This window comes from Thalassophryne amazonica, chromosome 7, assembly GCF_902500255.1.
Source record: "Thalassophryne amazonica chromosome 7, fThaAma1.1, whole genome shotgun sequence".
Classification (NCBI taxonomy): domain Eukaryota; kingdom Metazoa; phylum Chordata; class Actinopteri; order Batrachoidiformes; family Batrachoididae; genus Thalassophryne; species Thalassophryne amazonica.
This window is the reverse complement of record NC_047109.1, coordinates 19,732,786-19,760,259: the sequence shown is the minus strand read 5'-3', so window position 1 is coordinate 19,760,259 and position 27,474 is coordinate 19,732,786. Positions and strand designations below refer to the sequence as shown.

Here is a 27,474-nt window from a genome sequence, read left to right as displayed (position 1 = left end):
GTGCCAACTTGCCACCACTCACCATAGCTTACTGCTTTCAACCAAAGTCTACTGGAAGACTTTTCAGTAGCTTCCAACATGTTCCTAAAGGCTCTCCCCCTTTGAAGCCCACAAACATACTTGGGTCCCATGTGTAGAGTTGGCCTGTAAATCCCTACAGCCCACTTCAATCAGGTCACAATGCACCCACCTTCCACCCATTTCCCTGGCACTCAGCTACTAGATCAACATAATTAGTTATCTTTCTTTGTAGAATTTCCTTCATCTTCTGTTCTCAAGTCTCATTTTAATTTAATTTAATTTATTTAGTTTATATAGTGCCAAATCACAACAAAGCTGCCTCAAGCTTCACACAAGGAAGATCTAACTTTACCAACCCCTAGAGCAAGCACACAGGCGACAGTGGTAAAGAAAAACTCCCTATGATGATATTGAGGAAGACAGCTCAAGCAGACCAGACTCAAAGTGGTGACCCCCTGCTTAGGCCACTCTACCAAAAAGGTTTACAATACAGAACACAACACAATAACAATTGATGAGATTCCATGCAGACATCCAGTCCACTGTCGGGGGGTCATCGAGCTCCTCGGTGGATATGTTTCTGCGGCAGAGTCCGTTCCACGTCCATTGCAGAAATCATCTAATCCAGCACGTGGATCCAGCCACCTCTTGGACAGAGAGGAAAAAGAAAACAGAATCAGTTGGCCAGAAAAACTACACTTAAGGTATCATTAGTCAGCATTAAGCAACAGGAAAGCAGAAGAAATACTAAGGAGGTCTCATGAGGTGTCATCCCTTGTCAACCAGGACATGCCAATCTCTTGTTGTTACTAGCAGCCTGCCCTAGGCAGTAAGCTTGAACTCTTCTATCACACTGCTAAAAAAAAAAACTTGTAGCCCGGTGTCATATCCATAGACACCACTACTTAGGCTCTGCAGTGGCCCAATCTCCTGCATAGGAACTGACTTATTTTACTTTTAAGGTACTTGATGATGATGATGACACCTGGACGTTTTAGATTAACAGTGTCCAGGAGAGTTTTGGCAGGATTCCTTGCAGTTACTGTATATCAAGGTTTTCCAGGAAGCCTTCTTTTGTAGTCCTGCATTATGTCTATTTTCCCTGTTGTGCCCTACACCAGTGACACAGGGAGGAAGACAAGAAGAAAAATAGAAAACATGCAGGGGGGGAGGGTACATGACTCGCATTTTTAGAGCCACTGTTTTGCATGGTTCTCTTGACAGCATGATTACCATATCAAGGCCCAGATTAATCTTGATGTGTCAAAGGGTTGTTTTTCAGTTAAAGAAAGCAAAAAACAATATACCAGTGATATTTGGTAGATTTACTAACCTCCCAAGAAGGTGATCCGGTGGATGGACAGATGTGCTTAACGGGAGCTTGTTTGTGAAGTTGCACTCGTCCACCCTGAGCTAGGTAATCAGTCATGGCCTCTGGGAGAGCCTCCATTCCTCGGGACAGGGACCACTGGGCCCAGGACTCTTTCATGGCTCTCTGGGCTAAAGAGCCAGGGGAGACTGCTGGAGAGGGACCTGTGAGTTTTCAGACATCAATAATCTCATAACAGCACATTGACAATGTTTTGTGGAGTATAAGGGGTGCTTGAAAAGTTTTGAACCTGACCCAGAAAAAGTAGGGCGTGGTCCCTCCATCTTTTGCATTTTAAAATTTAGATGCACTGGGTGCAATGTTACAGACAATACTTTAGTGAAGTGAGTAGGAGTGTACCAGATTGCTAAAACAGACAATGTTGGTGGTGCTATGATTCGGTACCTCACAAAAAAAGGGAATGTCTCCAAAGCAGATCCATGAGGACATGTTAATGACATTCGGGGAGGATGCCCAATATTATGCTATGGTTAATCGCTGGTCAGCAGAATTCAAGAGGGCCAGAACAAGCGTTGAAGATGGAGCAAGATCAGGAAGACCCAGAACTGACACCTTGACATATGATCTAGAACAGTGGTTCTCAATCTTTTTACAGTGAGTACTACCTAAGAAAATACTTGGCTTTCCAAGTACCACCATTACAACCGGAATTAAAATATTGCAATTCAACTGTCCACACACTGGTCATTGCAACAGTTGCCATTCATGAATGTGGCTTCAAACTTGTTATGCACCCACCCTACTCCCTGATTTGACTCCTTTGGACTTCCATCTGTTTACAAACATGAAAAGGCATCTTGCTGGAACTCATTATTATTCTGATAATGATGTCATATCTGCAGTGGATGACTTCCTTGAATTTCAGGATAAGACTTTTTATGAGAATGGTATTAAAACGCTGTGGTGACACTGAAAAAAGGATTATGGAGGATTATGTTGAAAAATAAAGTATTATATTCATTTGGTTGTGGTTTCTTCTTGACCGGGCTCAAAACTTTTCAATCAATCAGAGCTCATATATATATATATATATATATATATATATATATATATATATATATATATATATATATATACAGTGAGGAAAATAAGTATTTGAACACCCTGCGATTTTGCAAGTTCTCTCACTTAGAAATCATGGTGGGGTCTGAAATTTTCATCTTAGGTGCATGTCCACTGTGAGAGACGTAATCTAAAAAGAAAAATCCGGAAATCACAATGTATGATTTTTTAAAAAACGTATTTGTATGTTGCTGCTGCAAATAAGTATTTGAACACCTGCGAAAATCAATGTTAATATTTGGTACAGTAGCCTTTGTCTGCCATTACAGAGATCAAACGCTTCCTGTAGTTTTTCACCAGGTTTGCACACACTGCAGCAGGTATTTTGGTCCACTCCTCCACACAGATCTTCTCCAGATCTTTCAGGTTTGGAGTTTCAGCTCCCTCCAAAGATTTTCTATTGAGTTCAGGTCTGGAGACTGGCCAGGCCACTCCAGGACCTTGAAATGCTTCTTATGGAGCCCCTCCTTAGTTGCCCTGGATGTGTGTTTGGGGTCATTGTCATGCTGGAAGACCCAGTCATGACCCATCTTCAATGCTCTTACTGAGGGAAGGAGGTTGTCTGCCAAAATCTCGCAATACATGACCCCATCCATCCTCCCTTCAATACGGTGCAGTCGTCCTGTCCCCTTTGCAAAAGAGCACCCCCAGAGTATGATGTTTCCACCCCCATGCTTCACAGTTGGGATGGTTTTCTTGGGGCTGTTCTCATCCTCTAAACATGGTAAGTGGAGTTGATTCCAAAAAGCTCTATTTTGGTCTCATCTGATCACAATGACCTTCTCCCATGCCTCCTGTGGATCATCCAGATGGTCACTGGTGAACTTCAAACGGGCCTGGACATGTGCTGGCTTGAGCAGGGGGACCTTGCTGCCCTGCAGGATTTTAAACCATGACAGCATCATGTGTTACTAATGTAATCTTTGTGACTGTGGTCCCAGCTCTCTTCAGGTCATTGACCAGGTCCTCCTGTGTAGTTCTGAGCTTTCTCAGAATCATCCTTACCCCACAAAGTGAGATCTTGCATGGAATCCCAGACCGAGGGAGATTGACAGTCATCTTGTGTTTCTTCCACTTTCTAATAAATAATCCTAACAGTTGTTGTCTTCTACCAAGCTGCTTGCCTGTTGTCCTGTAGTCCATCCCAGCCTTGTGCAGGTCTACAATTTTGTCCCTGGTGTCCATAGACAGCTCTCTGGTCTTGGCTATGGTGGACAGGTTGGAGTGTGATTGAGTGTGTGAACAGGTGTCTTTTATACAGGTAACAAGTTCAAACAGATGCAATTATTACAGGTAAAGAGTGCAGAATAAGAGGGCTTCTTAAAGAAAAATTAACAGGTCTGTGTGAGCCAGAATTCTGGCTGGTTGGTAGGTGTTCAAATACTTATTTGCAGCAGTAACATACAAATAAATTATTAAAAAAAATCATACATTGTGATTTCCGGATTTATTTTTTTTTAGATTATGTCTCTCACAGTGGACATGCACCTAAGATGAAAATTTCAGACCCCTCCATGATTTCTAAGTGGGAGAACTTGCAAAACCACAGGGTGTTCAAATACTTGTTTTCCTCACTGTATATACACACAGCAGGTAGAATAAGTATTGAACATGTCACCATTTTCTCAGTAAATATATTTCTAAAGGTGCTATTGACATGAAATTTTCACCAAATGTCAGTAATAACCCACGTAATCCACACATACAAAGATGTCAAATCATAGATGCCCATAAATTATGTATTAATAATGTGAAATAACAGGGAAAAAAAACAAACATTGAACACCTGAAAAAAGGAGGTGCAAAAATGCATGGAAGCCAAGACACCAGCTAAACTCTATCAGTAATTAGAAAGCAATCCTGCCCCTTGTCAGTGCAAATTACAACCCCAATTCCAATGAAGTTGGGACATTGTGAAAAATGTAAATAAAAACAGAATACAATTATTTGCAAATCCTCTTCAACCTATATTAAATTGAATACACCACAAAGACAAGATATTTAATATTCAAACTGATAAACTCTGTTGTTTTTGTGCAAATATTTGCTCATTTTGAAATGGATGCCTGCAACACGTTTCAAAAATGCTCTCAGAACTTGGCTGATGAAACCATTCTCTCATTGCTCCCAGAATCACAGAGAAATTATCTACAGCTGCAGGTTGTCTCGTGCGCATCGTGCGGTGGCCAATTACCTGCCTCTCTACAACACAGAAGCTATCGGGCATGACAGCAACCACGTTGAGTAGGCACATGAGCACAGCTCCAAAAGGGCATTGGAGCTGGTGCTTTGACTTGCAACCAATCACCTCAGCAGGTGGCTTGCTGATGAGCTTCTCCCCAGAACATAAATACCTGATCATCAATAAAAATTACCTGCTGAGGTGATTGGTAGAAAGGGAAACCTGCAGTGTCTTGGCCCTTCATGGCACGATTGCCCAAACCTGGTCTAACCTTACCAACCTCTAGAGCAAGCACACAGACGACAGTGGTTAGGAAAAACTGATGATTTGAGGAAGAAACTGCAAGCAGACCAGACTCAAAGGGGTGACCCTCTGCTTGGGCCATGCTACTGACACAGTTGACAATACAAATATATAGGAAATTTTTGTCTTTTGTTTCTATCTGCACCTGCACAAATGAGTTATCAGTCCAATGCACGAGTGACCGTCTCTGCTGCATTTGTTGTTCATGTACTGTGATGCCTGAGGCTGCCGCTGCCGGTCCTTCCTCCTAGCTCGTTGCTCAGCAAGGCCTTGGTTCCTCTCCTGCTCAGCCCTCTGTGTACCTGTTCTGACAGTAAGGCGCCAGGATGCATGGTCCTCTGCACACTGCTCCCATGTGTTGACATTGATACTGCACAATCTCATATCCTTCTTGTAGACATCCTTGAAGTGCAGGTATTTTCGACCAGCCAAATGAGTGCCCTCTGCCAGCTCACCGTACAGTAGCTCTTTAGGAATGCGGTCTGGAAATATTCTTCTGACGTGGCCAAGCCAATGAAAGCGCCTTTCACCAAGAATAGTGAGCATGCTGCTCACGTGGGAGCATTCCAAGATCTCTGTGTTGGGCACCTTGTCCTGCCAACTAATGTGCAGAATTCGTCTAAGGCACCTCAGATGGTAGCTGTTGAGCTTTTTCTCATGTCTGGCATAGGCGGTCCATGTCTTGCTACCATAGAGGAGTGTGCTGAGCATGCTGGTCTGGCAGACGCGCAGTTTTGTCTTCTCAGTGAGGCAGGAGTTGTTCCAGACTCCGTGGCTTAGTCTTGCCATAACTGCTGCTGCCTTTGCAATCCTGCTGTTCATCTCTGCATCAATGGAGAGTGAGTTAGAGATGGTTGACCAAAGGTATGTGAAGTGCTCCATGACTTCCAGGCTCTACCCATCAATGTCAATGTTAGGAGGAGCAACTGTGCCCTGTGCCATGATGTTTGTCTTCTTCAGACTGATGGTCAGTCCGAGCTCCTTGCAGGCATGAGAGACGCGACTACTGCAGACCGTCTTCGGAGTGTGATGTCAAGGCTGCATTGTCGGCAAAGTGCATCTCACGGATGAGTACCTCTGCAACGTTGTTCTGGGCGCGAAGCTGGGCAATGTTGAAGAGCTTGCTGTCGGCCCTGGTGTGAATGTACACTCCCTTCAAGGTCTACTGGAGGAGCATGGAGAAGAAGATTCCGAAGAGCGTCGGTGCGGACACTGTGAAGGCCTCTGATGTTGCACCATTGAAGCAAACTGTACTGTGCATGTTCTCATGGAACGAGGAGACCATTGCGAGAAGTTTTGGGGAACAGCCGATGTTCTGCAAGAGCCTGAAGAGTCCAATTCGACTGACCAAGGCAGAAGTCCTTTAAACTCACAGTGAAAAGTAATCTCTACATCCTGAATTAAAAATAAATAAAAACATAAAAGCCAAAATGATGGTGTGAATAAATAAGTACCCACTTTAGTACAGCATATGTAAGCCATCACTTTTACATCCAGTTTTCTTCGGACAAGTCAGGGGATGGACACATGAACATTCCAAAGACACTGTTTATGTCTTCAATCAATCAATCAATTTTATTTATATAGCGCCAAATCACAACAAACAGTTGCCCCAAGGCGCTTTATATTGTAAGGCAAGGCCATACAATAATTACGTAAAAAACCCCAACGGTCAAAACGACCCCCTGTGAGCAAGCACTTGGCGACAGTGGGAAGGAAAAACTCCCTTTTAACAGGAAGAAACCTCCAGCAGAACCAGGCTCAGGGAGGGGCAGTCTTCTGCTGGGACTGGTTGGGGCTGAGGGAGAGAACCAGGAAAAAGACATGCTGTGGAGGGGAGCAGAGATCAATCACTAATGATTAAATGCAGAGTGGTGCATACAGAGCAAAAAGAGAAAGAAACACTCAGTGCATCATGGGAACCCCCCAGCAGTCTAAGTCTATAGCAGCATAACTAAGGGATGGTTCAGGGTCACCTGATCCAGCCCTAACTATAAGCTTTAGCAAAAAGGAAAGTTTTAAGCCTAATCTTAAAAGTAGAGAGGGTGTCTGTCTCCCTGATCTGAATTGGGAGCTGGTTCCACAGGTCTTGGACTTTATTTACATGAATTATGAAGAAATACAAATAGTATGATACTCTATGGTAAATCTGTGTGGAGGTGACAGTTCTCCAAAACTGAGTGACTGTATAAGAAGGAGACGAAAGCCAACAAGACACTCAGACAACCCTGATGAAGTTATAGACCTCTATGGCTGTGACTGAAGAAATTGTCTATAGTTCAATTTTTGAGTTTGCATCACCACTCATACCTTCATAGTGGATACTAAAGGGGGTATTTACTTATTCACACCATTATTTTGGCTTTTAAATTTTTATATCTTTTAATTCATGATGTAGATTACTTTATACTGTGAGCTTAAAGGGCAGAATTTTAGAAACTTTAATATACAAAACCTGAATTTTTTTGTTTTGTTGTGTAAAAACATGTAAAAGATATATATATATATATCTATATATATATATATAGAGAGAGAGAGAGAGAGAGAGAGAGAGAGAGAGAGAGAGAGAGAGAGAGAGAGAGAGAGAGAGAGAGAGAGAGAGAGAGAGAGAGTACATTTTATGTAAAGTTAATGACCATATGAAAAGGCACATTTTTATGACACTGCAAATTATATACTCAAGTATAAAATATATTACCTCAGATTTGATTATTTTTCTGCCATTTTGAACCTTTGGGTAAAGGTTTAATCAAACGTAAAAATATATATATATTATTAAAACCTCATAACAGTAGATTTTCTTTCAATATAACTTCAGCTTTAAATATCACTAAACAGAAAACTAAATAGAAAATAACAATACACGTAAGACAGAATTTAAGCTGTTAGAAACAGAAGAAGATGACATCGAGAGAGCGCCCGAGAAAGAAACGGGATTTAATCTGGAAAATAAATTGTGAATTTCTGGAATGTAGGACAGCAGTTACAAACGCAGCCCTCCTCTGCTTACTACATGGAGAGGTTTTGTTTTTTTTGTCACTGCTATTGAGGGCTTAAAGTAAAATTTTAAATTTGTATTTCTCACTGAATCAGATATGCGTCTGTCTCAAAATGTCATCAAGTCTTTCTTGACCCTAAGGACCATGTCTTCACAAATCCTCCAAACCTGTGCTGGAGTGCACACAGAAGCAGAGTTACATATGTGTGTGTTTGTGTGTGTATGAAGAAAGCAAAGGTATTACCTGAGCCCAGCAGCATGCCCAGGATGACAGAACCTGCCCGCTGCTCTGCATCGAACACAGATGGGAAACAAGCCTGGATGCTCAACTTCTTGCTATCCCCCGCAAACACACCTCGGCAAAAGGCGTCAGCCACGATGTCTGCCAACTGCAGAGACAGAGACCAAAAACAAAACATAATAATCACTTCAGAGAAGCGGGCCACATGTCAGTTATGCCTACCACCAGATTCAAGGGCACTTCCAGAAAGGGCCAAGAGGGTGCAGGATTTCTTTGCAGCCACTGAATTCAGCAGGTGATTTCACTGATTAACATCCTTTTGAGCAGATGGGATAAGTTCATCAGGCCCGGATACCCTACCACCATGAGGAGCAGTCAGACCACTGTAGGCTTTCTCACTGCTTAACACCCCTGTCACACCTTGACGATTTAGCCAGTGTATGCTCACCGTATTAAAAATGCTGGTGTATGTCTAATAAGTTATGGGTAAGTTTTGTGTAAGTTACATTGAGTACCTCCAAAACATTATCGGCATGCCCAATATTTAGATTACATTAGATAGAACTTTACTGATCCCTTGGGAAGGCTCCCTCAAGGAAACTGAGGTTCCAGCAGCATTGTATAGCAGCACATGGTAAGAAGCACACAGAATATCAAAAGTGAAAGTTAAGGCCCTGTCACACCTTGACGATTTAATCAGCGTATGCCTGCAACATTAAAGGCGCTGGCATATGCTGTTGTACGTCTAATAAATTAATGCAGCTGTCACACCTTGACGATTATCCAGCGTCTGCCGACAGCCCCGTTTCAACCCAGTGGTTCTGGTCGGTACTGCACGGTGTGGTGCACGTCAGAAAGAGTAATTTAACATTATTTTATTATTTTTATTTTCATTTTTTATCTTGGTGGACCATTTTTATTGTGTACAGAATGCTGATGGGTGGACTGGCTGTGGGAAACGCTGCCATGAATGAACGGAGAGCTGTCTCTTTAAATATTGAAAGCGCCGTCTGCTTCCCGACCAGTGGATGATCAGACCTGATCAGGTCCACTAATCAGATCATCACAGACCTGAATAATGAAACGCTGTGATGATTTAAACTATTAAAGGACCAGTCAACTGTGATCAGGTGTGATCTGAATGAAGTGCTGTGTGATCTGTCGGTGTGGTGATCACTGACAGCCACGGCACTTTAAATGTTTAAACAGCGCATTAATCAGGCGTTATTACCCTGATTGATCGATCAGGTCATCTGATGATCACACCACAGCGACGGTGCTTTAAAAGTTTAAATCATTACAACGCTTCTGTGTGTTCAGAGCACAGCACTGGCATGAGAAACGCACCTGCAGCAGAAAAACAGCACAGAGGGACTTGCTTTAAAACGCTGTGGTTCCAGCCATGAATTAAAGGACTTCTTGAGGTCATTTTCAAAAATCAGGAGCTTTATGTGGATTCATGTCTGTCTGTGATGGTGAACTGGACTGAAATGAACAGGTCAGACTTTATATTTTTCCGTGTGTGAATGAAACAGTCATTCTGCATAAGGACCGCAGCTTTCAGCCAAACAGTGGCCAGCATTAATGGACAGATTTAGACTTATGAGTAAATTTCAAGAAACATCTGCCAACAATCACATAACTTACCTACAACTTATGTCCAGCATGTACAGGACGTGTGAGTCACACGCTGGCATGCGTTGAAAATTTTCAGCATGCCCAAAATGTTTTGAGGAGCTCAGCTTATCAGGACGGACATCAGCGAGCTTCAGCGTGTTTCAACGTGCTTCAACTTGCTCTTAACTTATAAAAAAAAAAAAAAAAACTTACCCTTAACTTATGGAACTTATTCAAGCGTCTTTAATACAGTTGGCATACGCTGGCTAAATCGTTAAGGTGTGACATTTGCAAATATAAATTTTTGACGCATGCCAGCGTATGACATATGTCTTGCATATGCAGGCCATAAATTGTAAGTAAGTAATGACATTATTGACACATTTTTTGTAAGTTACTCAACTGAGACCCTGGATTGTTGAACAACTGAAGTCGTACATCAAGCAAGAATGGGAAAGAATTCCACCTACAGAGCTTCAACAATTCGTGTCCTCAGTTCCAAAATGCTTATTGAGTGTTGTTAGAAGGAAAGGTAATGTAACACAGTGGTAAACATACCACTGTCACAGCTTTTTTGAAATGTGTTGCAGGCATCCATTTCAAAATGAGCAAATATTTGCACAAAAACAATAAAGTTTATCAGTTTGAACATTAAATATCTTGTCTTTGTGGTGTATTCAATTGAATATAGGTTGAAGAGGATTTGCAAATCATTGTATTCTGTTTTTATTTACATTTTACACAACATCCAAACTTCAGTGGAATTGGGGTTGTAGAAATCATCACAGTGTTTCATTATTCAGGTCTGTGATGACCTGATCAGGTCTGATTTGCCCTGATCAGAAAGCAAGCGCTTGGCGCTTTAAAATTTTAAAGCGCCACAGCACTCCATTCATTCACGGCAGCATTTACCACAGTCAGTCGACTCATCAGCATTCTGTATGCAGTGAAAATGGTCCACCAAGATAAAAAATAAAAAAATAAATGAATGTTAAATTACTCTGTTTCTGACCCGCACCACACTGTGCAGTACCAACCTGAACCACTTGGTGGAAACGGGGCTGTCGGCTAATCATTAAGGTGTGACAGCTCCATTAATTTATTAGACATATGCCTGTGTTTAATACGGTCGGCATATGCAGGCTAAATGGTCAAAGTGTGATAGAGCCTTAAACATGAGTGAAAACAAAAACTTTTTCATATTCTCTGAGAAATGGCCAATAAATCGCAATTCTACCAGGGCATGTAAACTTATGAGCACAATTGTATATCACTGTCTCAGCCACCAAAGAAACTGTGGTTCATCTTCAAGCTGCTTTGAGTGAATTCTTGATCGATTACCACTGAGCCAAAAGCAGAATGCATTACATTACTGTAACCAACATGACCAGTTACCACAACACCGCCTCACCTCTTTGCCCAGCCTCCGAGAAACGAAGGAATGGATGGACTCATCTTCCCCATTCCCTTTCTTCCTAAGCATCTCCATGACAGCATGGGTGATAAGAGGACGCGAGAAGGGTGGAACTGTCCGAAAAACACCACTGTAAGAACATCAACAAACAAATGGTAGCATCAGCATCATAATGAAGAAACAGACAGACACATACACACACAAAGACACATGCGCACGCAGACAGACACGCACCTGCAGAGAGAGACAGAAAGTTGCACACATACGTATATCACATACGTTAAAATATTCAAATGACCACTATAGTGGGGCCAAAAATTATTTAGTCAGTCCCTGATTGTGCAAGTTCTCCTACTTAGAAAGATGAAAGAGGTCTGTAATTTTCATCGTAAGTACACTTCAATCATGAGAGACAAACTGAGAAAAAAAAATCCAGGAAATCACATTGTAGGATTTTTAAAGAATTTATTTGTAAATTATGGTGGAAAATAAGTATTTGGTCACCCACAAACAAGCAAGATTTCTGTCTCTCACAGAATTGTAACTTCTTTAAAAAGTTTTTCTGTCCTCCAACTGTTACCTGTATTAATGGCACCTGTTTGAACTCATTATCTGTATAAAAGACACCTATCCACAGCCTCAAACAGTCAGACTCCAAACTCAACCATGGCCAAGACTAAAGAGCTGTCGAAGGACACCAGGAAGAAAATTGTAGCTGTGCACCAGGCTGAGAAGAGTGAATCTACAATAGTCAAGCACGTTGGTGTGAATAAATCAACTGTGGGAGCAATTGTAATAAAATGGAAGACATACAAGACCATTGATAATCTCTCTCGATCTGGGGCTCCACTCAAGATCTCATCCTGTGGGGTTAAAATGATGATGAGAATGGTGAACAAAAATCCCAGAACTACATGGAGGGACCTGATGAATGACCTGCAGAGAGCTGGGACCAAAGTAACAAAGACTACACACTACACAGAGAGGGACTGAAATCCTGCAGTGCCAGGGGTGTCCCCCTGCTTAAGTCAGTACATGTCCAGACCCGTCTGAAGTTTGCCAGAGAGCATATGGATGATCCAGAAGAGGATTGAGAGAATATCATGTGGTCAGATGAAACAAAAATAGAACTTTTTGGTAAAAACTCAATTTGTTGTGTTTGGAGGAAGAAGAATGCTGAGTTGCATCCCAAGAACACCATATCTACTGTGAAGCATGGGGGTGGAAACATCATGCTTTGGGGCTGTTTTTCTGCAAAGGGGACAGGACAACTGATCTGTGTTAAGGGAAAAATGAACAGCCAACGCCTCCTTCCTTCAGTGAGAGCATTGAAGATGCAATGTGGCTGGGTCTTCCAGCATGACAATGATCCCCAACACACCTCTTGGGCAACAAAGGAGTGGCTCTGTAAAAAGCATTTCAAGGTCCTGGAGTGGCCTAGCCAGTCTCCAGACCTCAACCCCATAGAAAATTTGTGGGGGGAGTTGAAAGTCCATGTTGCTCAGTGACAGACCCAAAACATCACTGCTCTAGAGGAGATCTGCATGGAGAAATGGGCCAAAATACCAGCTACAGTATGTGCAAACCCGGTGAAGACTTACAGGAAACGTTTGACCTCTGTCATTGTCAATAAAGATTATGTTACAAAGTATTGAGTTAAACTTTTGTTATTGACCAAATACTTATTTTCTACCATAATTTACAAATAAATTCTTTAAAAATCCTACAATGTGGTTTCCTGGATTTTTTTTTCCTCATTTTGTCTCTCATAGTTGAAGTGTACCTATGTTGAAAATTACAGACCTCTCTCATCTTCCTAAGTAGGAGAACTTGCACAATCAGGGACTGATTAAATACTTTTTTACCCCACTGTATGTGCAAAACAAAGATACAAAAAACCCAGTTTCATTATAAAATAGATTTTCCTGGTCATAATTACTGACTCTCAGGTTTAAGGTCAGAATATATGTTCATCTGTTCATTTCATGCCGCTTGCGGGAATGAGTTGTGAACACTGTGCAACCTATTTGCAAACACTGCGTGTCATTGGACGCAGGGCATCTGAACCTGAAATGACATTATAAAGAGATGTTACATCGATAATAAACATAATATTAGGAATAAGAATGAATGAAAATGCGACTGTTTTACCAATCCATTACTAAGGGTCTAACAATACATGTATTTGTATTGAACCGTTTCGGTACAGGACGTCTGATTCGGTACAGGTGAGTTTGTGTTGCGTGTGTTTACATTCAGTGTTGCCATCTTGGTGACTTTCTCGCTAAATCTGGCGACTTTCCAAACCCTCTTGACGATTTATTTTTCTCAAAAGCGACTAGTGACAAATCTAGCTACTTTTCCTGGCGTTACGGGAGACTTTTCTAATGTTTGGTGACTGAAAGTGAAAGTCTCTGTTGTCACCGAGCGGCAGCGGGTCTCCCCCTCCTCCGCTGCCTGCAGCAGCCTGTAAAGGACTGAGTGGAGGGATAACTCCGCTCACAAACCTCGCTCAGCCTACTGACCTCGTTTGCTGTGCTGTGATTAAACAGTCCACAGACTTTGAGAAGGTCTGGCCTTGAGAAGTTATTTTATTTTAATAAGTGATGGCCAATTTTAATGGCAAAATAAACAAACAAACCAAGAATCAAGTTTATTTGTGGTTCTAAATATTTTAAAGGTGGTTTTACTCACTTTTTTGCCTCTCCCACAATGTTTATGTTTTCAAAACTTTATTTAAAAAGATATATTAACAAACATTAAACAAACAGTTAGGGCCACAATAACATTCACAGTATTATTACAAACAGAAAGAGACAGAAAATAAAATAAACTGTACAATAGTAAAGGGATTCTTTAAAATTAATTCTCTTAAAAAAATTCCTTATACAGTGTGACAGTTTTGGAGAAGTTAATTTTTCTGGCAAAAAAATATGAAGGTTGAATAAAATTGAAAAGGGCTTCATGTGGAACCATTGTGCTGCGCTTTACTTATGGAAAGGTTTTGTTAAAAGCTGTTTACTAGGAATGTATTTTTTTTAATATTTCATGAATTTGTTATTTGAGAACATTTTATTTAACTTAATACCAGGCAGCACTTTGCAATTATTTTATTTTCCTGTTTGTATAATATTACAATAAATTGTTGGTTTAAACAACAAGCAAACTTTGGTTTTGCATTTTGTTCCCATACTGTACCGAAAATGAACCAAACCGTGACCTCAAAACTGAGGTACATATCGAACCATGATTTTTGTGTATCGTTACACCCCTATCCATTACTATATATATTATAAATGATTACCTTTGAGACAAGATTCTAAATGGGTTCTCCACTACATGACAAGCAAGAGACAACCTGCAGCTGTAGATAATTACTCTGTGATTCTGGGAGTGATGAGAGAACGGTTTCGTCAGCCAAGTTCTGAGAGAAAATGCATCATCGGCTACGAAATGATGTGGCACAGGCTTTATTTTATATAGTGTGGTGTCAAGCGGGACAAATTGTGTTGGGGTGAAATTTGTGCAAGTGTCAAGGCAGTGGCTGTGACTGGAACTGTGGCTATAACTGTGTGTGTGTGTGTGTGTAATTTTTTTTTCCACTGTGAATTCTTGTGAAACGCCAAACTTTTTTTTAATATATTTTCAAATTTATTTGACATGGAGGAGCCTTGCTGAAGGAAGCTGACCTTATTCCTGAAGGCATCCTGTACAGCTGTTTGTTCACAAACAGATATCTGTTCTTAGAAGCAACATGATGGGAGGTGACCGGGAGAATTTCCTTTGTCAGGTCCAAGTCTTCCACCTATAAAGACATGCTGCACATGTCACAGTTGGAAACATGTCAATAAATACAAAAACAACTACACACATGACTGAGCTACATCTGTCAACACAATAACAGTGATTCTCAAACATAGCAGCCTTTTCTGTGAAGTACCATCACTGTCCACTGTCTATGGCAGACAGACACCAACATCTATAACTCCTTCACAATAAGAGCATTTTAATGTCAAGGCAGCAGCTCCAAGTTTAATGAGGAACAAACTCTTGTTAGGAAGTCATTTAGAAAGATTAAGGTCCAAAAGTAAGCAGTGACAATAAAGGAGCTTGTTACATCCTGGAGCTGATTAAACACAGAAACACAGAGAGCTTTGGAGCACTGACTGATCCACCTCCCGAATGTCCCACAGGTCCTACATATGTGGTTCAGACACATCCATATGAAGGGGGCACCCAGAATGAGCGCCAGTCAGGAATGCAACAGAAGACCACCCCCACCTCCCACCCTCCAAAAAAGCCCCAGGGGTATCCAATGGTGGCCTCCCCAACACCAGAGAAGCCCACAGAAAGCAAAGCAACACAGCAAACAAGGACCCAAGAGAGTGGAAATACCACTATCCAAGGATAAGAGAGAAGAAGTACTGAGACACAACAGCCAGGAAAGCAGCCAGGACACCCTCTTAACTGCACAGACTCACTGATCAGGAAAGGAAAAGAACTCAATGAGACATTGTCCCCATTTATTTTAAACATAATGGGGCCATTTCATTTGCAATGGGACATTTTGCAAATGAGACAGTCAGTCTCCTTGTACACTGGACAATTGCCTATTAGCTCATTAACTCTTTAATATCAGTTATGATCTCATGAAGAACATTTTGGGGCAACAGGAGAAATGTGAAACTGGGAGGAGGCCCAGGAGAAGACCCAGGACACGCTGGAGGGATTACATTTCCCAGCTGGTTTAAGAATGCCTCAGGATCCCCCAGGAAGAGTTAGAGGATCCCCCAAGGACAGCAAAGTGTGGGATGAGCTACTTTGTCTTCATTCACAGCGACCCGGACACGAATAAGTAGAAGAAATATTTATGGGAAAATGTAGGGGTTTTTTTGTTTGTTTGTTTTAATAATGATGTGGCTTTAAAACACGCAGGTCTTTTAAAACTCACCAAGTTGAGTGTGTTATGTCCTGCAGGTCCAACTGGCCGAATCCCTCGAGGTCCATGTTCAAATACTGCTCCATCCGATGTCCTGGTAGAACTCAACCAACCTCCATAACGTCCAGTTGACTCCAAGAGAACAACCTATCAACACATCATCATGAATCATTGATTCATATCTGGAATCGGCCCTTGTTCCTTTCACATATTTCCTACATGCTGCTGGCCTGGGAACTAGACCCATCTGAGAGCTCATAATTCCTTTGCTCTAGCAGAACAATCTGGTTGGTCTCCCACTGAAACAGGATTCCACTGGAGGGAAATTGTCCAGGCTGATGACAAACCTTCATCTGATACGAATGACACAGACATTATAACCATGGTTGTTTTGTCAACAACCAATACAGCTGTCTCTGTGCTGGAAGGATCTTATGAATCCTTTATCACATCACTATATACCATTCTGGATAGTGCAAACAATTTGGAATCAGAGCTTGAAATGTTTAGTTTATATGTAAGGATTCTCAAAAACATGAAAAACTTTCACCCTCTGAAATACCTGACAAATTTTTTTTTAACCTTCTGAGAATTTTTTTTTAGATTCACCTGTACATCAGGGGCACTGAAAAAGGGAGAAGAAGGAGAAGGATTCTAGGGGCCCATGATTGACAGGGGGCCCAGAGAGGCTCCTAATACAACTATAATACAGACAAAATAATACGACATGCAATAATAAATTTACAATCACACATATATTTTATTTATAGTGTATTGGTAACACTAAGTTTATTTGTTTTGGAAACATGTGTCAACGCTCACCGCCCCTCTGTAGTTATGTAAAATGGTTCAGTCCACCTGCTGGTTCAGTCAGACAACTGCAGAAACTTTTCACAGACAGCCAGTGTAGAGGAGCAGAGGACAGAGTGCCTCAGAGCTCAGTCTTAGTTTCTTCCCCTGCTCAGTCATCTATTAACCGTGGTGCAGTGGTTGAACAGGCATATTTATTTGTTGAACACAAACTTTTATTTTCCAGAACCTAACAGAACTCTCTAACATTTTCACGCTGCAGGTGGCTCACCCTCTCCTTCTTCTACTCCTCACTTACAGTGAGTCAAATAAATATTTGATCCACTGTCAATTTCGCAAGTTTTCCCACCTACAAGGGAATGGAGAGGTCTGTAATTTTTATCATAGGTACACAATTGGTCAGAATGAAACTGACATACAGATTCTAAAATTAAAATAAAAAAAAAAGAAAACCACACTGTATTTTTAAATAATTAATTTGCATTTTATTGCATGGAATACGTATTTGTCGCAATAGAAAAACAGACCTTAATATTTGGTACAGAAACCTTTGTTTGCAATTACAGAGGTTTCCTGTAGTTCTTGACCAAGATTTCACACACTGCAGCAGGGATTTTGGTCAACTCCTCCATACAGATCTTCTCCAGATCTTTCAGGTTTGGAGTTTCAGCTCCCTCCAAAGATTTTCTATTGAGTTCAGGTCTGGAGACTGGCCAGGCCACTCCAGGACCTTGAAATGCTTCTTACAGAGCCACCCCTTAGTTGCCCTGGCTGTGTGTTTCTGGTCACTGTCATGCTGGAAGACCCAGCCATGACCCATCTTCAATGCTCTTACCGGTGCAGTCGTCCTGTCCCCTTTGCAGAAAAGCACCCTCAAAAAATTATGTTTCCACCCCCATGCTTCACGGGTGGGCCGGTGTTCTTGGGGTTGTTCTCATGCTCCAAACACAGCGAGTAGAGTAGATACCAAAAAGCTCTATTTTGGTCTCATCTGACCACATGACCTGCTCCCATACCTCCTTTGGATCATCCAGATCATCACTGGTGAACTTCAAACAGGCCTAGACATGTGCTGGTGTGAGCAGGGGGACCTTGTGTGCCCTGCAGGATTTTAAACCCACCCTGGATCCCCCACCAGGGCACTGCCGAAGCATCCCCCGAACTCCTGACTTTTTGAGGTGATTTTTCCATCCCATTACTCTGCTAAAAAAATCCTGGTGAGAACCCTGTTATCCTGTATCATCATAACAGCACTTTAAAGGACCGTGGTCTACAGCAACCACAATAGACGGCTTACAAATGTTGTGTTAATTTGTTATTTTGTGCCATTATAATGGCCCCTTAAAGCCCAGTGGTCTACAGTGGTCATGATAGGCAGATTACATTTACCCTTTTCTCACACAGCATTTGTGTGTCTTTTTTTTTTTTAGTTTGGCTCTAATTTAGTGTGGTCTGGATATAGCTGCTGTTTATGAAGTCGAAGGAGCAAACACACAAATCTGATCTGGGTTCTCTGTTCAAGTAAAACACAGAGAACAAAGTACAGGTGATGTAAAGACCATGATTAGATAAGTATGTTCAAAAACAGGAATATTCAGGTCAAGAAGAATGTGCTGCTCCAGAACCATCCGAGGCAGCCTGCTGGTCCACCCCACCTCACAAAAGTAACCATGTAGCCTGGTGATCCATGGATCCATCCATCCATCCATCCATGGATCCATGATCCATACTCGGGCCCTCAACAGTGAGGCACCTGTGTGCTGGATCATATGCAGACAAACACATCATGCTACATGGCTAAAATGTTATAGCTAATGATCCCTCACAAGTGATCCTCCTCATCTGTCCCCCATAATCACTCATTTGACACAACGTCATTTCAGCAGAACTCAATGATCCTCTGGAGACCATCATATCATATCATCTTCAACCACTTATCTGAAACCGGGTCACAGGGACAACAGCTCCAGCAGGGGACCCCAAACTTCCCTTTGCTGGGCCACATTAACCACGTCTGACTGGGGGATACTGAGGCATTCCCAGGCCAGTGTGGAGATATAATCTCTCCACCTAGTCCTAGGTCTTCCCCGGGGTCTCCTCCCAGCTGGATGTGCCTGGAAAACCTCCCTAGGGAGGCACCCAGGGAGCATCCTTAATAGATGCCTGAACCATCTTAGCTGGCTCCTCTCAACATGAAGGAGCAGTGGCTCTACTCCGAGCTCTTCATGGAGGACAGAGCTTCACATCTTATCTCTAAGGGAGACACCAACCACCTTCCCGAGGAAGCCCATTTCGTCCGCTTGTACCCACTATCTAGTTCTTTCGGTCATGACCCAACCCTCATGACCATAGATGAGAATAGGAACGAAGATTGACTGAGACATTGAGGGCTTTGCCTTTTGGCTCAACGGGGTAAATTCCAACATAGTGGTGTTCAGCCGGGGACCAGTGAGTATCCCCACAGGCGCCTTACACACTGGGCAACTCCAGAGAAGAACAAGATTTTAAGATTGTGACACCTGGGAAGATGTTATCAGGTCATGAGTTCAGTTGGTAGAGGTGTGTTGTGATCCACATAGCTCTGCAGGAGGTGGAAGGTCCAAGTCTTCTTCCTGTATGGAAGAGATTCCTATCAAGTAGAGTGCTAGGGCTTCACCACCTGCAGAAGCTCTGCTCCTTTCCCCACAGCGATGTGACTTTCCATGCACCCAGAGCTAGGCTCTGCCACCCACGTCTGGTCTGTCGAGGCCCTCGACTTTCACTGCCACCCATAGGTCAGCGCACCCGACCCCAGCGGTTCCACCTGTGGGTGGTGAGCCCACGGGGTGGAAATAGAAAGTCCATGTTTCTTTTTTTGGCTGTGCCTGACCAGGCTCCGTGGCAAGCCCAACCACCAGGTGCTCACCAGGCCTGGCTCTATATGGTGGCTTCCTATAAGCCCAGTCATGTTTCCTCTGCCTCATTTTTTCATGAGGTCATTGTGAACCAGTCTTACTCTGGTCCCTTGCTTGAGACCACTTTGCCATGGGAGACCCTACCAAGAGCACGAAGGGTCCAGACAACAAAGCTCTCAGGTTCATAGGGCAAACAAACCTCTCCACCATAATAAGGTGTTGGTTCCTGGAGAGGCCCTCCAGAGACCAGGTACCAAAATATCCAGTTATAGCCTTAGGTCCCTGGTTAGCATACACATCTCAGACCCATACAGGAAGAAGACTCGGACCTTCCACCTCCTGCAAAGCTATGTGGATCACAACACACCTCTACCAACTGAACTCATGACCTGATAAGATCTTCCCAGGTGTCACAATCTTAAAAGCCATATTACAATGTTAAAATACATTATCCTGAATGATAATGACTGGAATAGAGCCATTTCTGTACTTCATATGCATTTCACATCTGAGTTTGTCAAATGCGAATATTGATTCATTGTAACCACTTGTTGTAGTGCGCCAGTGGCATCAGATGTGTGTGTGTTACCTTGGTAATTTGGGGGACCTTGGAGAGGTAGTAAGATGCTGCCAGTCCCCCGATCCCCCCTCCAATAACCGCAACTGTTCTCATTTACTGTGAAGACAGAAATCACAACCAACTGCTTCTGTTGAAATGGGTCAGTGAAATGACTTACTGATTTTTTTTAAAGGAAGAAAAAAGAAAGAAAACAGTCAATAGAAGGTTTAAGCATCCCAAAATTTCGATAAGCATTATTATGCGTCATGTTTGTTCCTCAAGAACAACCACTCAGGCAGACAACTGGTCCAATCAATCATCAATGTCACCTCAGGAAGCATGCACCACAGAGAGGAACTGCACTGGGTTCTGGATGGCAACCATTCAGGGAGACAACTTGTCTAGCCCCACTTAATTCATTTTCTATACCCACTTACACCAATCAAGGGTCATGGTTGGGCTGGAGCCTACCCCAGGTGTCATTAAGCGAGAGGCGGAATACACCCTGGACAGGACACCAGTCTACCACATATGGGCTGTTTTACAATTAGGGTACATAAGTGGATTTTAAAGATAAAGTATGGTTTAATGACAAGGTGGAAATCACCAACAAAGTGTAGCTTGCCAATTAAACATCATTTCCATGATGTTTAATTGTGATGGGCTGCTAGAACTATTATTTATTTAGTAGGTAACCACTAAATGGACTAATGTCCCTACCAAGGCCTACTGTATAAATTACTATCTGTGATGCCACAAAAGGATGTGTACCTAATTTGCTCAAATGTCTTTAATATTGGAGTGTAACTCTACGTCTGTCAAAAACCGTCCTCTCCAAAAACGCTTATAGTCCATCACTATTTGAGAATGCAGAAAACAAAATAGCAGCAAAGTGGTCTCGAGCACCCGATGGAGGGTGCTCGAGGGTTCATGGGAGTTCGCCCAACCAGTCCACATGTGCTTTGTGGATCTGGAGAAGGCGTTCGACCATGTCCCTCGGGGTGCCCTGTGGGGGGTGCTCCGGGAGTACGTGGTCCGGGGTCCTTTGCTAAGGGCTATCCAGTCCCTGTACGACCGCAGCAGGAGCTTGGTTCACATTGCAGATACAAAGTCAAACCTGTTTCCAGTGCACATTGGCCTCCACCAGGGCTGCCCTTTGTCACCGGTTCTGTTCATTACCTTTATGGATAGAATTTCTAGGCGCAGCGAGGGTGTAGAGGGGGTCCTGTTTGGGAACCACAGAATCTCATCTCTGCTGTTTGTGGGCGATGTGGTTCTGTTGGCTTTGTCAATTCAGGACCTTCAGCGTGCACTGGAGCAGTTTGCAACCAAGTGTGAAGCGTCCGGGATGAAAATCAGCACCTCCAAATCTGAGGCCATGGTTCTCAACTGGAAAATGGTGCCTTGCCCTCTTCAGGTTGGTGGAGTGTCCTTGCCTCAAGTGGAGGAGTTTAAGTATCTTGGGGTCTTGTTCACGAGCGAGGGACGGATGGAGCGTGAGATTGACAGATGGATCGGTGCAGCATCTGCAGTAATGCAGTCGCTGTATCGGACCGTCGTGGTGAAGAGAGAGCTGAGCAGGGGGGCAAATCTCTCGATTTACCAATCGATCTACGTTCCGACCCTCAACTATGGTCATAAGATTTGGCTCATGACCGAAAGAACAAGATCGCAAATACAAGCAGCCGAGATGAGTTTCCTCCGCAGGGTGGCTGGGCGCTCCCTTAGAGATAGGGTGAGGACCTCGGACACTCGGAAGGGGCTCAGAGTCAAGCCGCTGCTCCTCCACGTCGAAAGGAGCCAGGTGAGGTGGCTCGGGCATCTTTTCCGGATGCCCCATGGACGCCTCGCTGGAGAGGTTTTCCGGGCACGTCCCATCGGGAGGAGGCCCCGGGGAAGACCCAGGACACGCTGGAGGGACCTTGTCTCTCAGCTGGCTTGGGAATGCCTTGGGGTTCCCCCAGAGGAGCTGGGGGAGGTGTGTGTGGATCGGGAGGTCTGGGTGGCTTTGCATGAGCTGCTGCCCCTGTGACCCGACTCCGGATGAAGCGGAAGAAAATGGATGGATACAAAATAGCAGTTGTATACTCTGAGTACATACTTACCATCAACTGTTTTTAGTAGATAGTATGTAAAGGTAGACTGCACTAATCTTAGGCTGTATAATTTACACAACAATTATCTTAGTCAAATAAAGTCCTCTCCAGAAATATAGCAGATCATATCTCTGAGCTCATATATGCAAACATCTGACAAGTCTGAAACTTTGGGCATTTAAGTACCCCAGTCAGCAATTACATATGGATGAATAACTTGACCAAAGTAACCGCTTTGATTTTTTGGTGCCAATGACACATACATGTGACTGCCCATACAGCCCATACAGACCGACAAACTCACTCAGACTTTACTGCTGTGAGGCATCAGTGCTAACCACTAATCATAATCATACAGACAAAGTGAGGAACCTTGGGGTAATTTTTGATCCTATGTTGTCCTTTGACCTCCATATTAGGGACATTACCAGGACTGCTTTTTATTTCCATCTGTGAAATATAGCAAGGATCTGCCCCATCTTGTCTATGACTGAATTATTGTAATGCCCTATTTTCAGGGTTTCCACCATCCAGCATTAGGGGTCTTCAGCTGGTTCAGAACTCTGCTGCTAGACTTTTGACATGAAGCAGGAGGTTTGAACATATTACACCCATTCTGGCATCTTTGCACTGGCTTCCTGTCTCAGTGAGAGCACATTTTAAGGTCTTGTTATTAACCTATAAAGTTGTCCATAGACTGGCGCCTGTTTATCTGGCCGACCTGGTGAAACTCTACGTGCCGGCCCGGGTTTTGCGGTCACAAAATGCAGGACTATTGTGTGTTCCCAGGGTGAAGAAGAAGTCGGCAGTTTAAAGAGCTTTTTCTCATCGTGCACCTGCCCTGTGGAACAGTCTTCCTGCGATCGTGAGGCCTGAATCCATGGACATTTTTAAATCAAGACTTAAAACGTACTTTTATTCTCTCTCTTATGAATATTTTTTTATTTTTCTTATCTGTTTTATTCTCTTACTTGTGTTTTTTTTTAATTATGTATTTGATTTTTATTGCTGTTTTTACTCACTTATTTTAAATTTGATTTTGAATTATTCTATGTGCAGCGCCTTCAGGCGATTTTTGTTGCGATTTTGCACTTTTATAAGTTGATTATAAGCTGATTAAACTGAAAATTGAGCTGAAGTAGCAAATGATGGGGTCTTCCATGTTGGACTGGACATCTCATTTTTATTGGCTGTGCAAGGAGCACAACACCTTCTACTTTCAGCGCTGGGTTTCGCACGGTTATCAGAGCGGCAGGCAGTGTTTATCCTGCTCAATGGAAAAGGCCCGGAAGTCTGATTCCAACTTCAAAGAAACCCGTGACTCAGTCAGAACAAAAGAGACGGATTCTCATAAATTACTGGAGAGCAAGAATAAAAACCAAAAGAATTTCTTTTTAAAGCCACACGTCTTGTGCAGTGGCGTTGGGGTGGAGAACGCATGGCTGTCTGTGGGTGTGGCTGACAGGACTGTGGTGTCATGATAACGGACTGTTTATCTCATCACTCTCTCACTAGCAGCAGCAGCATTGTCTCTAACACCTGCAGAAAGGAACTGACAGCAACCTCAAACATGTGACTCTCTCTCAGTACCGCATCATTCCAACATGTACACACATGCAGCACAATCATGTTTCCATCAGCACACGACAGAAACTAAAACTTATTACAGACAACAACAACAACTTCACCTGTATGGTGACTGAAAGGAAACAAGATCCAACTTCACACACAGATTTTGCACCGTGGAGCTGGCACATGTGCGACACGGATCATCAAGACAGGATCCAAACTGTACTTTCTCCAAGCCGTTTATGTCACCAAACAACACAGTTAGAATGTCGATTTCCATGTAAAGTTACTAAAAAATGAAATAGCATGCTCCCCATGGGGATCCACAGACTCTAGATTGGGTAGTGTTTATAAAATAGGTAGCCAACATTTATCAAGGGTGAAAATAAATTAATCAAAGTTTCTATAATGGGTTGGAATGTTGTGCAAGACTAGAGAAGCTTGAATCTTCGACTGGACTGGGTTGCTTGACGTGAGGACGTTTCGCTTCAAATCACAGAAGCTTCCTCAGAAACAAAATGAAAAGAAAATGCAGAAACCTCTGCATTTACAGAGGTCAGATGTTTCCTGTAGTTCTTGACCAAGTTTTCACACTGCAGCAGGGATTTTGGTCCACTCCTCCTCCACACAGATCTTCTCCAGATCTTTCAGGTATGGAATTTCAGCTCCCTCCAAGGTTTTGGAGGGAGTTCAGGTCCTGGAGACTGGCTCGGCCACTCCAGAACCTTGAAATGCTTCTTATGGAGCCACCCCTTAGTTGCCCTGGCTGTTGGGAAGGAGGTTGTTTGCCAAAATCTCATGATACATGACCCCATCCATCCTCCCTTCAATACGGTGCAGTCATCCTGTCCCCTTTGCAGAAAAACACCCTCAAAAATTATGTTTCCGCCACCATCTCATCCTCCAAACACGGCGAGTGGAGTTGATACTAAAAAGCTCTATTTTGGTCTCGTCTGACCACATGACCTTCTCCCATGCCTCCTCTGGATCATCCAAATGGCCACTGGTGAACTTCAAACAGGCCTGGACATGTCCTGGATTGAGCAGGGGGACCTTACTGCCCTGCAGGATTTTACACCATGATGGCATTGTGTGTTACTAATGGTAATCTTTGCGGCTATGGTCCCAGCTCTCCTCAGGTCATTGACCAGGTCCTCCCATGTAGTTCTGGGCTTTCTCAGAATCATTTTTAAACCATGACGGCATAGTGCCTCAGAGCTCAGTGTTAGTTTCTTCTTCTACTCAGTGATCTATTAACCGTGGTAGAGGAGTTAAACAGGCGTATTAAGTTGTTAAACGCAAACTTTTATTTTCCAGAACATAACAGAGCTCTCTTCTTCTCTTCTTCTTCTACTCCTCACTTACAGTGAGTCAAATAAGTATTTGATCCACTGTCGATCTTGCAAGTTTTGCCACCTACAAAGAATGGAGAGGTCTGTAATTTTTATCATAGGCACACTTTAACAATGAGAGATATAATCTAAAAAAAAAAAAATCACATTTTTACTTCAAAAATTATAAATCAAACTTCAAACAGGCCTGGACATGTGCAGGGGGACCTTGCGTGCCCTACATCTTGCATGGCACGCATCACGCATGGCACTGTCAATCTTCTTCGGTCTGGGGGAGCCTGGGAAGAAGACTGACAGTCATCTTGTGTTTCTTCCATTTTCTAATAATTACGCCAACAGGATGACTGCACCGTATTGAAAGGAAGATGGATTGGGTCATATATCACAAGATTTTGGCCAACAACTTCCAAAATCAACAGTGGATCAAATACTTATTTGCCTCACTTGTATGAGACATATATCAAAAATATTGTTTGCAGATGATAAACCCTGCTCAGCATCTCAGACTGTTTGCAGATGATAAACCCTTGTCGGCATCTCACAGCGTTTGGAGAATAAATGTTGTCAGTGTCACTGTTTTATATTGATTGGAATTTCTGGAGAAAACACTGCCTTACTTACCACAGTAGTGTACTCCAAACTCTGTGCACCAGCTTTAAAGTCAGACTTGTAGTTGTGGCGCTACCATGTGTTGAGTTTATACAAGTGAAATTTGTTTTTCATTTTGTATTTTTGTTCACAGTCATGTTTAATGCTCATTTAAACAGTGGCTGCTGCCTAGGTTTGTCAAGCCGTGTCATTTTAATCCTGGTGAGGGAAACACACCTGCAGCACACAGTGTATAAACCTTTAAACAGACAGTTCATCAATGAGTCATAAAACATAGCATCCCATCATCTGCGATTGCTCACCTCAATAAGCTTCAGTCCACTTCAGGAACTGGATTCAAAACAGTCCAGAAGATGCAGCATTTAAACAAGGCTTCAGGCAGACGGGGCCACGTGTATGGTACAAGTGAAAACCTGCAACATGGTGCAATCATTGTGAGACCACTGCTCTTATCAGAAACCCAGCACGCATTCAGTCACATTCTCAGCACAGCTCCATGTCACCATTCAACCCACTCACACCAGGACCTCCCAGAAGACATCACAGCATAGTCAAACCACTTCAAGAAGCATGTGCAGCTTCCCCACATGACAGGGACTGAAGCATCCACCCCGAGGCTTTAAAACTGGATTCTACTCAATGACAGGTTCACCACTTTAGTTAGCCATTCTGCACATTAGCCATTACAGAGATGTTCCTTGGTAAAAAAAACAACAACAACAAAAAAAAAAACAATGGGCCAAAGCCACACTCTGCATCAAAACAGCAATGTCTGGGGCAACAATTCATGCATGGTCAATCTCCACGCCTGATATAAATAATGAACAATTACAATATTTATGTATATTAGTGTTTTAACAATGGTGCATTTTCTGTTTGCCCAAGAGGTGCTATATAGAGGGACAAAAAGTAGGGGTCTAAAATGGAGCCTTGTGGAACCACATATTTCATAGGAACTAGACTTGAATTGATGTTATTTTACTGAACACAATGCATGCGACTGTTAATTACTTTGTTCAGTTATTTCTGAGAATAAATTTGGGGGGATATGAAACAGGAGTTAATGAAATGATGAGCATGTGAGTGTTAAAATTGATGGATAACTTACATTAGCTGCAATAACTACCTCAAGCTCAAAATATTTTACAGAAACAAAATAATTATTAGCGGTTTTAATACTGATATAAAAACATGGAGGTCTGGAACAGGTTTGTGTGATTATATTACTGAAATTAATTTTGATATTTACCACCACTGAACATATGCAGTGTCCGTACACAATGAAATGCATCCCAATTTCCAAGAAATAACAAAGAAATCCATGTGCACTGATATTTTAGGATAAGTAAATGAACAACAAGCAAATGTGGCATTTACAAGGATTTGTTACATTCTAAAAAAAACAAAAAACTGCCTCT

General features: G+C 42.6%; 1 protein-coding gene across 2 annotated transcripts in view; it reads right to left on the bottom strand.

The window, feature by feature from the left end:
* ppox (protoporphyrinogen oxidase) overlaps positions 1-27,474 on the bottom strand; it is a 69,305-nt gene that overhangs the window by 27,563 nt on the left and 14,268 nt on the right. The window contains exons 2-8 of one of the 2 annotated variants that reach the window (XM_034173936.1): positions 26,359-26,469; positions 20,461-20,572; positions 16,180-16,314; positions 14,918-15,033; positions 11,226-11,358; positions 8,201-8,345; positions 1,355-1,554 (exon numbers count right to left, since the gene is read on the bottom strand). In XM_034173936.1, the coding sequence (XP_034029827.1) occupies positions 1,355-1,554; positions 8,201-8,345; positions 11,226-11,358; positions 14,918-15,033; positions 16,180-16,314; positions 20,461-20,544 (813 nt within the window). In that variant the 5' untranslated portion in view covers positions 20,545-20,572; positions 26,359-26,469. The remainder of the gene's footprint in view (positions 1-1,354; positions 1,555-8,200; positions 8,346-11,225; positions 11,359-14,917; positions 15,034-16,179; positions 16,315-20,460; positions 20,573-26,358; positions 26,470-27,474) is intronic. The other variant, XM_034173935.1, reaches the window with a different exon arrangement.